Here is a 12,264-nt window from a genome sequence, read left to right on the forward strand (position 1 = left end):
TAAGACTGGGAAAACCAGCATTATGTGGGACTTAATAGCCTGGAACCAGAGTGATAGCTTGTGTCTTATTTGTGCTGCAAGTGGAGAGAAGCTTGTCACAACATGCTCTTCATTTTTAGGCTCCTGGGTCTTGGCATCCTAATATGTAAAATTGGGGAGGGGGTAGATTAAGTGATCTTTAGGTTCATGTCTTCTAGCAATACATATGTTAGTATTCACTGGCAATCAGGAAACAAATACATTGTTTTATAAATATATTACAGAAATGTAAGGGAAACACATTATATAGGCTTTAAAAATAACAGCAAAATACATGGCAATTCTCACAATGCTTCTCTTTAAATTTCTGTCTCCTCCCCCCCCCCAACAACCTACCAACCTACAAAAAGCAAAAATACTCCCATGTGTCTTATCTGGACCACAATTGAGGGGTCAGATAATATACTCTGAGTTAAAGATACAGATTTCATATATACAACAGCCAGGACTTGAATTCAGAAAATCTCAGCTTTCTAGGTGTGTGACTTTGAACATGTCATTGAACTTGGCTATTTTCTGATCTGCAAAATAAAGATAATATGAGCAAATATTTACACAGCACTTTTCTATGTGCCTTACATTATACTTAATAGGGGCGTCTGGGTGGCTCAGTCGGTTAGGCGGCTGACTTCGGCTCAGGTCATGATCTTGCGGTCCATGAGTTTGAGCCCCGTGTCGGGCTCTGTGCTGACAGCTCAGAGCCTGGAGCCTGTTTCAGATTCTGTGTCTCCCTCTCTCTGACCCTCCCCCGTTCATGCTCTGTCTCTGTCTCAAAAATAAATAAACGTTAAAAATAGTTTTTACTTCTTTATGTCATTGTAAAATTAATGAGACATTCCTCCTCCAAAGCACTTAGTGCATTATATCAGAGTACATATTCAATATAACACCTGTTTTTTCCTGACATAAATTACAGAAACTCTAAAGCTTCTAACATTTAAAATCCTTTAAAAATACTTTGTGCATGGAAAGGTGATACTGTGCTGGAGGAATAACAAGCTTGGTGTCTATTTAAAGTGCTGATACTTGATCATTAGAATTAAAATGAGCTCTCTACCAGATAGGAACCCATGTTTTTACTCTTCCCCATGGATCACTAAGTGATTTTTAAAACTGGCTTTAGACCTCAAGTTCCCATTTAAGAAACAACTCATGATACCTTGTTACCAACTGCAAAGTGAAGCTGGATGTTTTGGTTATTAGGTATCTTAGTGATTTGAGGTTATTGAGTGAAATGTAGGGGGAAAGCTATTAGGGTGGTAAAATGGGACAGGAAATCTCCAGGTTTATTGGAGATACAATACAGCTTCCTAATTTTAAAATCGTTACCCAAGGAAATGTCTAGTATAAAACAATGGTGTGAGTAGTCATTTCAAATGAAAGAATCTGTGGAAGAGGTGAATGTTTATTTCTGGACTGTGTACTCATGTGAAGAGTCATTAATTTTTATTTGTATTTAATTTTAGAGAGAGCAAGGGAGGGGCAAAGAGAGAGGGAGAGACAGAATCTTAAGCAGGTTCCATGTTCAGTACAGAGTCCAATGTCGGGCTCGATCCCATGACCCTGGGATTATGACCTGAGCCAAAATCAAGAGTTGGACACTCAACCAATTGAGCCACCCAGGCACCACAAGACTTCTATTTCTAAGGGAATTAATGAGATCACAGTCATTTTTCTTCTGAGTAAGAAGGAAAATATTAGGGATTTAATGCCAAAAATGCAATCATTTTTTTCCGGTTAAGTAATAGTTAACACTTAAATAGCATTTACTATGTGGTAGACATAATTCTATGTGGTATTATTACTAGCTCCCTTTTACAGATGAGGAAACAGACACAGGTTAAACAGCTTGTCCAAAGTTACCTGATGGTATCTTGCAGGGTGGAGAGTTAAACTTCAGTGGTCTGATTCCAGGGTTTGTGCTTTTAATCTTAACAAAGGGCAGAGAGGCTGGGGAAGTAGCTGGAGCAGTGGGGAAAAAACTGGCAGCATTACAGAAATGGAAGAGGTACGAAAATTAATAAAGCACACTACAAAGACAAGGAAAAACTTCCAAAACCCTCTTCCTTCAGTCTTCCTACCACTGGAGAATGCTATTTCATAATTGTTGATTGTAGAACTCTCTATTTACACACAACAATTTATTGGTAACTGCTGGGGATGGGGAGAAAAAGGGTCAGGGTCAGGTTGGTATTACATTTGTACTTAAAAGAATGATGATGATTGAGAGGAGAATTACCACAGTGATGATTATAATCTTTCTGAAGTGTTTCCACCATCTCCTCCTGAGAATCTTTCTTGTTTTTTGGGACTCTTTGGCCTGAAATAAAAATAAACACAAATTTAATGTTTTCTTTCTGTATCTGGATTAATGGACACACTTCAATACCTAATAAAGCTATGTAAAAGAACAGACGTAGCTTGGTTTTGAGCAATCCCAGAGAGTTTCACAAAGTCTGCACAGCTTTGATAAAATGATGCACCAAGATTCCAGGTGCCTTCCTCATTGAGTTCAGCTGTAATTTTATTAATATTAATAAATTAACATTTAATAAATATATTTAATAAATATTTATTATTTAATAAATATTTAATAGATTAATAGAATTTATTAATAATTAAATTTATTAACTCTGTGACTGTGACCAAGTTAATAACTCTTTGAGCCCCAGTTTCCTCATCTTCACTTTATGATTTTACTTAAATGCCACTATCCCTTACAACCCTATTTAAAATCGCTACCCCCCGCAAGACATAAAAAAAGAAAAGCTAAAATCGCTACCCCCATCTCCATCCCAGAAACCCTATTTCCCTTCGATACATTATTTTTCTCTAAAGTATTTATCTCTCGGGGTGCCTAGGTGGCTCAGCCAGTTAAGCGTCTTGACTGGCTCAGGTCATGATCTCATGGTTTGTGAGTTTGAGCCTCTGGCTCTGTGCTGACAGTTCAGAGCCTGGAGCCTGCTTTGGATTCTGTGTCTCCCTCTCTGCCCCTAACCCATTTGCACTCTCTGTCTCTCTCAAAAATAATCATAAAAAATTAACATGTTTAAGGTATTTATCTCTTATCTAACATTATGTAAATCTTATTTATTGTGTGTTGAGAATGTAAGATCCGCGGAGGCAGAGATTTTGGTCTGTTTCATTCACTGCTGTATTCCCAACAGTGCTTAACGTAGAATACTCCTCTATTTTTCTTTAGCACCCGTATATTGCTATTGAGAAATGTGATGCTATTCTAATTGCCAAGTCTTTGTATTTTCTCTCTGAAAACATTTAAAATCTCTCTTCCTTTTTTAATGTTCTACAATTTCAATATTACATACATGCCCTGCTATGGTCCTTGTTTTGTTCATTCAATCTGGAAACTCGGGTTATTTAGTTCTAGGAATTTTTCTTGTATGCCTCTAATTTTCTCTCCTTTGATTTCTTCATTGTCTGAAACTCCTGTTGTTCATATGTTGGATCTCAGACTCGCTGTCTTATCTTTCCTCTTTCTCTTTTTGCTCTCCTTTCTGAGAGAATATCTCAACTTTATATTCTAATAATTCTACTGAATTTAAAATTTTTACTATTGTTTTAATTTCCAAAAGATCTCTTTTGTTCTATGAATAAGCTTTTACATAGCTTTTCATTCTTGTTTCAGGGATGCATTACTTTCTATTATTTCTCTGAAGACAGAGAAAGGTTGGGGAATGGTCACCATATTCAAAGATACAGATACTCAGGATAAAACTTTTCACTTGATCCATCGGATTTTAATATGCTGGTCACTCTGGCCTCAACTGCATATGGTTTCTGAATTTAGACCCTCTCTGGTCTGTTGTCTTTAGGTAATAACACTTATTATCCTTTTGTCAGGGGTAAGGAGAGGAAGTGATGTGGCTCTAAAATGTAGGGAAGAGGCTCTGCAGGTAACATGTTCCTTTTAAAGACTTTATACCCAGTCTCCTCTTGAGACTTCTATTGCATGTCTACTTTTACAAGTACCATGTATCTCCAATTTCTGATTCTTTCCAAAGTTCTATGGCCTGGATCAGTTTGCATCTTAATGTCTTCTGGTACAAACTTAGGTTTTGAGGTTTTTGCTACTAAAAAGGTTAAAAAGTACTCATAATTGGTTTTCTAGCTTCCAAAATTGTTGCCATCTCTTATCTGTTGTCTTTTCCTTGTTTTTTGTCCTAGTAATTTATACATTAAAGTTCCTAATTATTGCTTTACCTATAATTTTATTGGAATTTTGAGTGTATGCCAAGATAAATGTATCTGTTTAATCTGTCAAATTAAAATCCATGACCCATATTTATCTGTAGGCAGACTGAGAGAAGGCTTACTGGCCTTTTTGTTAAAAAGCCAAATGGGCTTTTTTTTTTTTTCCCCCCCTTTAAAAAAGCTTACTTATTTTGAGAGAGAGAGCACTTGTGCACAGGTGTGAGCACAAGCAGAGCAGGGGTGGACAAGGAGAGAGGGCTCGATGTCAAGAACCATGAGGTCATGACCTGAGTTGACAGGAGTTGGAAGCTTAACTGACTGAGGCACCCAGGTGCCCCCAAATCAGCTTCTTAAGGACATTCAGTAGTCTTTTATATAAAGATCAAGGGGAAAAGAGAGGTAACTAATTTTGCAAGTCAAAAAATAGAGGTTTTTGTGAGAATGATTATGTGGTATCAGTGTGAAAAATATTCTGAGAAAAACTGTAAAATACTTCAAATATGTTTTTTTTTTTTTTTAATTTTTTTTTTTAACGTTTATTTATTTTTGGGACAGAGAGAGACAGAGCATGAACGGGGGAGGGGCAGAGAGAGAGGGAGACACAGAATCGGAAACAGGCTCCAGGCTCTGAGCCATCAGCCCAGAGTCCGACGCGGGGCTCGAACCCACGGACCGCGAGATCGTGACCTGGCTGAAGTCGGACGCTTAACCGACTGCGCCACCCAGGCACCCCTCAAATATGTTTTATTGAGCTGCTTCTACTCAACTGTCCTCAAAGAGGAAGTCATTTTTTTCTTCATGTAATCATGTATGCATAAAAGTGGGATTTGTTTGGAAGGTAAGGCAGTAAAGTGAAATAAAATCTCTTACTTTTTTTTGCCATATTTTTTGTGGGATTTAGATGTTGCCACTTACCCCATAAAAAAGACAAAATCTAATAAAAAAATTAATAGATCTGGCAGTATGGTAGACTAAGTAATCCCATAACTCTCCTGCCACTATTACTACTCACAAATGCTAGATAAAATATAATTAGCAAACTTAAATTCATAGCAGAATTGGGAAGAAAGTCAGAGTACAGCCTGGTGCCGCAACTTAGGCAAACAGTGAGAAATTGCACTTCTGGTGCAGCTTGTCTGGATTTGGGAGGGTGAGGACATTGGCTTCTGTCATCCAGGGCTTGGGATTTCACTGCCCACAGGCACAGCAGGCTAATCTCTGGGCTCCATGAGGAGAACATGGAACTATATTGAATTTTCATCTTTCTTGCTAACTAGGCTCAAAACTTTGGAGTCTTCCTTAACTCCCTCTCACCACACATGCAATCTGTCAGCAACTCCAATTTGTTCCACCTTCAAAATGTATACAGAATCCAACCACCTCTCACCACTTGTACTGAACTAAATATTCATTTTATGTTACCTACACGTTTACCACTTTCTTTGCTCTTTAATTTTTTGCTGAAAGTCAGATTTCTCTTCAGAGATAATTTTCCAACTACCTAAAATATCTCCTTTAGAATTTCCTTAGTGCAGATGTGATAAACACAGCCAGCTATCCACTGCAGACTTTAGTTCCCCTCTCATAATGTAGAATTATTGCTGGCAAGAGACTCTCCAATCAGACCACATTTATCAGGCTCTTCACCCCACTCTGTGCTGTTTCCCTCTCTGCCTCTTGCACATATGCAAAGCTGTAAGACTAATTCTTACCAATAGGTCGTGAGTAGAAATGATGGTGTCACTTTTGGGCTGAAGTGGCTATAAGCAAATATGCTTCTTCCACTCCATGTTTAACCAACTGCCACCTGAAATGGAAAGACTCTAAGGCCCCAGGCAATGGCAGAGTCACAAAACGGAAAAAGCTTGGGTTCCTGGATTACCATGTGAAATTATGCCCACGGAAAACCTGTTTTAAATTGTTATGCAACCAAGAAATAAACCTTTATTTAGTTCAACAGTTAGTGTTTCTCTAATACTGCAGTTGGTAGTAGGATGAGATGTTATTAAAAGAGTCTAAAACATGTGGCATTGGCTTAACCATCAGGTGGTAGGCAGTGAAGAAACTGGTAGTAGAGGCTGGAAAGATAAAGACCTATATTCTTCAGAATAAAACACTGGATAGTTTTACCATTGCCTGTGACAACTTGGAAGGCAAACAAATTGCCTATTGAGTCTTTCACTTTGGAAGAAAATGTTGGAAAACAGAATGGTAATGGTGTGAGTTCTTGTTACTGGCTGCATTTATCAAGGTACCAACTGGCTGGTTTGCAAGAAGAAATGAAAAAGGAATAGGGTGAAGAAATGTGAAACACTGAAACATTAGATAAGCTTATGTTTTTTTGGTCCAGAAATAGAAATATTGAAAAGGTCTTTAATGACAAATGCCCATTAAGAAGATTCTGTTCTCCCTCAATAACAGAAAAACTCCAAACCTATTAAAAAAAAAAATGGGAAAAGGACTTGAACAGACTTTCATCAAAGATCTATAAATGGCCAATAAGCATGTGAAAAGATGCTCAACATCATTAGTCATTGAGGGAATGCAAATCAAAAGGAGATGCTAGTTAAAAAAGTGAGATGCTAGTTCACACCCAGTAGGATGTCTATAATTAAAAAAAATGGAAAATAACAAGTGTTGGAGAGGATGTGGAGAAATCTGAACCCTCTTACATTACTGGTGGGTACTTGTGGCTACCCTCTTACATTACTGGGTTCAACCACTGTGGAAAATAGTTTGGAAGTTCCTCAAAAAGTTAAACACAGAATTACCATATGATGTAGCAATTCCATTCCTATGTATACACACAAAGGAATTGAAATCAAGTATTCAAACAAAAATTTGTACATGGATGTTAATAGCATTATTCACAATAGCCAAGGCAGAAACAACCCAAATGTCCACCAAATGATGACTAATAGATAAGCAAATAGGGGTGTATCCATAAAATGAAATATTATTCAGCCACAAAAAGGAATGAATTACTGACATATGCTACAACATGGATGAACTAGAAAAACATGCTAAGTGAAAGAAGCAAGCCACAAAAGACTGGATTGTATGATTCTATTTATATGAGTTAGCCAGAATAGGTAAATCCATAGAGACAGAAAGTAGATTAGTGGTTGCCAGGGCCTGGGGAATAATTGTTTAATGGATATGAGGTTTCTTTTTGGGGTGACAAAAATGTTTTGAAACTAGTAAGGTGTTGGATATACAATACTGTGAATGTATTCAATGCCACTGAATTGTATACTTTAAAAATGTTAATTATACCTTATGTGAGTTTTACCTCAATTAAAAGAAAAAAGATTCTGCCCTGTGGTGGAGATGAGGTTAAGGGTGCAATATGCTTCCTATGCAAGCCTAATGGCCTCAGAGTAGTTGCCTTTAAATTGAGTGGGAGGCATGAGGGCAAGGAGCAGGAGCAAAGAAATAACCGGGTTTCAGAATATTGTCCAGAAAAGAACTTTACATGTGGATACAGGCACTTGGAAACGACTAGAAGCAAAAAGATTCAAAATCAACCAAGTTTTGAAATGGAAAATAAAGCAGAACCTGGTCCTTTGAAAAGACCAAAACAAAACAAAACAAAAAACAACTTGATTAAAATAATCGAAAGGCTAAGAATGAGGTAATTAAACCAACCACAGGCACAAGACAAAAGTTAAGAATACAACCGCATATAGCATATAGTATAAGTTTTTATACACGGCTAGAGTCAGTCTTTTGAGGCAACAAAGGTAAAACTATAGCAGTGAATCCTACAACACATACAAACATTTAATGTGAAATTTATCATATTAACAGGTTTAAGAAGAAAAATCATTATCTCAATTAATGTAAAGATAGCATTTGATACAATTCAACCCCCTTTCATGATAAAATTTCTTAGCAAATAAAGAATAGAAAGGAAGATTTATAAGTTGTTAAAAAGTATCAAAATCTGAATGTAAATTTAATACTTAATTGGGAAGCATTGGAAATATTCATTTTAAATTGGGAACAAGTATTTCAGATATCACCATTTCTAGTCAATATTTTACTGGCATTCCTAGATAACATAGTAAGACAAGCAAAAATAAATAAAGAGGGGTGCCTGGCTCTAGGTGGAACATGTAACTCTTGATGTTGGGGTTTTAAATTGGGTACAAGTATTTCAGATATCACCATTTCTAGTCAATATTTTACTGGCATTCCTAGATAACATAGTGAGACAAGCAAAAATAAAGAGGGGTGCCTGGCTCTTGGTGGAACATGTAACTCTTGATGTTGGGGTTGTGAGTTTGAGCCCCATGTTGGGTGTAGAGGTTACTTAAACAAAAAAAAAAAAATTAAAAAATGAATATATATGGGAAAGGATGAAAAAAATATAGTCATTATTTAGTACATGATAAAATTTTTATGTAAAAATGCAAAGAAATCCATAGATAATATTACCATGAAAGTTCAGTAAGATTTAGGATACAACATTAGTATGCAAAAATTGATTGTGTTCCTATTAATCAAAAAACAGAGTCAGAAAGAGACCTAGAATAATGGAGACCTAGCACATTCAGAGATGTGAAAACAATATTTTAAAGATGTCAATCCTCCCCACATTAATGTAATTCCAACTAACATCCTAAAATTGTGTGTGTGTGTATGTGTGTGTGTAACTCAAGATGTAGATTCTAAAATTCACTGAAAGAGAAAGCAAGACTTGCTAACACAATTTTCGAAAAGTAGAATACCATTCACTATAAGATATTAAGACTTCTTATAAAACCACAGTAATTAAAACAGTATAGTACTGGTCCAAGGATAAAGAAATGGATTAGTAGATATTAAATATGTATAGGGAGGGGCACCTGGCTGGCCTACTCGTAAGTGCATGTGGCTCTTGATCTTGCGGTCATGAGTTCAAGCCCCACGTTGGGTATGGAGATTACTTAGATAAACTAAATAAAAAGAAAAAAGAATAGAGTATATATATATATGTACATATACGTATATGTACATATACATATATACATATATATGTAAATATATATATAATTGGCATTACAAACCAAATTTGGAAAGGCTGAGTGCTATTCAATAAATGGTGTTTGGGCAACTGATTTTTTGTACAGAAAATTATAAAACTTTGATTCCTACATCATACTCTATGCAAAAAACAAAATTCCAGATGTTTTAAAGATCCATGTTTAAGAAGCAGAATTTAAAACTTTTAGGAAACAATGTAAGAATATCTTTATAACTTTGGGAAAGGAAGGAGTTCTTTTTTTTTGAGAGAGGGAGGGAGAGAGCGCTAGCAGGGGAGAGGGGCAGAGGGAGAGAGAGAATCTCAAGCAGGCTCCACACTCCGTGTAAAGCCCAATGCAGGCCTTGATCCCAGGACCCTGGGATCATGACCTGAGCCCAAACCAGGAGTTGCATACTCACTGAGCCACCCAGGCGCCTCAAAGGAGTTCTTTTTTTTTTTTTTAATTTTTTTTTCAACGTTTTTTTATTTATTTTTGGGACAGAGAGAGACAGAGCATGAACGGGGGAGGGGCAGAGAGAGAGGGAGACACAGAATCGGAAACAGGCTCCAGGCTCTGAGCCATCAGCCCAGAGCCTGACGCGGGGCTCGAACTCACGGACCGCGAGATCGTGACCTGGCTGAAGTCGGACGCTCAACCGACTGCGCCACCCAGGCGCCCCTCAAAGGAGTTCTTAAACAAGACCCAGAAAAGCATAAACCATGAAGGACAAGACTGTTATACTTGTCTAGATGAAAGTTAAAGACTTCTTTCCTAAAAAAGGTATTTTACATAAAGCTGAAAGCCAAGCCACATACTGGGAGAACATATTTACACTTTATACAACTAAGTATCAACAACTAAGAATTGTATACCATTTTTTATCCTTTATTATACATTAGTATTTTATGTATTTCCTATAAATTATTTTAAAAGATAAAGATTCACATTAGCAAAATGGGCAAAGGATATCAACAGGCAGTTCACAGAACAAATTCTAATAGTTAATAAACATAAAAATTGTTCAATGTCATTCAAAATTAGGAAAACACAAATTAAGACAATAGTTATCTTCTTTCCCTTACAGATTGTTAAAAATCATAATCTCATAATCCCAAGTATTAGAAAGAATGTGGGGCAACAGAACTCTCATATACTACTGATGGAAGTATAAGTGGCACAACACTTCTTAAGGAATTTTGAAGTATTTAGTTAATTTAAAGATGCACATATTTTAAGATCCAGCAATTTCATTTCTCTTTCTATATATAGCAGAGTGAGGGTTCTACAATGAGATCAAGCATCCCAGGGAGTTGCATGAGATGCTCCATTGGAAAGCAGGAAATTAATTTTAGAACTTCTCTTTGTTTATTTTAATCAAAAAAATAGGAAGGGAATGAACATGTATTAATGTACAACATATGGATAGGTGCTGACACCTTCCCTAAGTGTGTACGTAAAATGATACATGAGGACGCTTAAGGTTTTTTAGGGGTAAAGTGTAAATTCCCTAGTGACAAAGAGTTGACCACTGCCTACCCCTTTATCCATTTACCTGTAGTGTATTGCAATTCCTATAATTTACATGCATCTGGGGAAGAGAATTTATGGGCAATATTATTTAGTTTTAACTAAACTAAAAAGTACACATGTGGCTTAAAAATTCTACCAATAAAGGGGTGCTGGTTGGTTCAGTAGGAAGAGTGTGCAACTCTTGATCTTGGGGTTGTGAGTTCATTACTTAAATAAATAAATAAACTTAAAAAAATTATACCAATAAGGCAAACATAAACAACAAAAACATGGCAAAGAGGATATATCTCTTCTAGTTTGAGTATTTCATCTGCCATATTTAGAAATAAAAATATAATGATTATAATCAGATCTGACTTTTAATCCCAATTACTATTATTAAAAACATTCTTATTAATATTTTTCTTAATCGGAGAGAAACAGTTTTAATCTTCTTAAAAAACCAAATTATTTAATATTTTATTTCATCTTCATCCCATTCTTTTAATTACTACTTTCCTATATTCTTTATATTATATAGTGTTATTATAGAAGAATATATAATTTAGATATATAACTAAATGCATTCTCAAGAATGCACTTGTAAATTTGTAAAATTACAAATAAGTATGCATGACCAAAAAACTCTACAGATCACTGTCTTAGAAACAGTTTTGCAGGGGAACCTGATTGAGGTGACTCAATCAGTTGAGTGACTGACACTTGGTTTTGGCTCAGGTCACGACTCATAGCTTGTGAGCTGGAGCCCCACATCAGGCTCCACACTATGGCCCTCCCATGTGCACTCTCTCTCTCAAAATAAATAAACAAAAAGAACAGTTTTGCAAAAGTGTACCAAGAGATATGAATAGGTTGTTCAAAGAAGTATTGTTCATAATAAAGTTAGAATCTACATTAATGTTTATTAAAAGGAGAAAAAATAAGTATACTGTGTTTATGTATTTTTAAGTTTTTTTACATTTTATTTAGAGAGAGAGAGAGAGAGAGAGAGAGATTGGGGGATGGGCAGAGAGAGAATCCCAAGCAGGCTCTCCACTGTCAGTGCAGAGCTGGATGTGGGGCTTGAACACACGAACTTGAGATTATGAACCTGAGCCGAAATCAAGAGTCAGTGCTTACTTGACTGAGCCACCCAGACGCCCCCGACTACATTTACTTAAATAGTAATGATATGCTGTCAGAAGTTAAACTGATAAATTAAAGCTAAGTGTGTCCAAATAAATACAGTTCATAAACATAATGTTGAACTAAAATCTTATGTTTTAGTTCATTATATGTACATTATAATGTCACAAACATAAAGTTAAAAATGCAAACTAAGAATGTAGATACATATATACCTACAGATACAAATCAGGACTCAAGCATACAAATGATTCATATCAAATTCATGATAGTGGTTCTGGTGTGGAAGGGGAATGGGCTTGGGAAAGGTACACAGGGACTTTAATCATAGTCTAATTTCTTTTTAAAA

The 12,264-nt window shown here is 36.1% G+C and overlaps 1 protein-coding gene across 5 annotated transcripts in view; it reads right to left on the bottom strand.

Annotated features, from left to right (window-relative positions):
* Window positions 1–387: 387 nt before the first annotated feature.
* Window positions 388–12,264, bottom strand: part of LOC123595777 (vesicle-associated membrane protein 8-like) — a 35,198-nt gene continuing 23,321 nt past the window's right edge. For 3 of the 5 annotated variants that reach the window (XM_045473600.1, XM_045473597.1, XM_045473601.1), the window contains one exon: window positions 2,151–2,359. In XM_045473600.1, coding sequence (XP_045329556.1) covers window positions 2,222–2,359 — 138 coding nt within the window. In that variant the 3' untranslated portion in view covers window positions 2,151–2,221. Of the gene's footprint in view, window positions 561–2,150; window positions 2,360–12,264 lie in introns of those variants that run through there. The other 2 variants (XM_045473599.1, XM_045473598.1) reach the window with 2 other exon arrangements.

The sequence above is a fragment of the Leopardus geoffroyi genome, chromosome B1 (genome assembly GCF_018350155.1).
Source record: "Leopardus geoffroyi isolate Oge1 chromosome B1, O.geoffroyi_Oge1_pat1.0, whole genome shotgun sequence".
In the NCBI taxonomy this organism is placed as follows: domain Eukaryota; kingdom Metazoa; phylum Chordata; class Mammalia; order Carnivora; family Felidae; genus Leopardus; species Leopardus geoffroyi.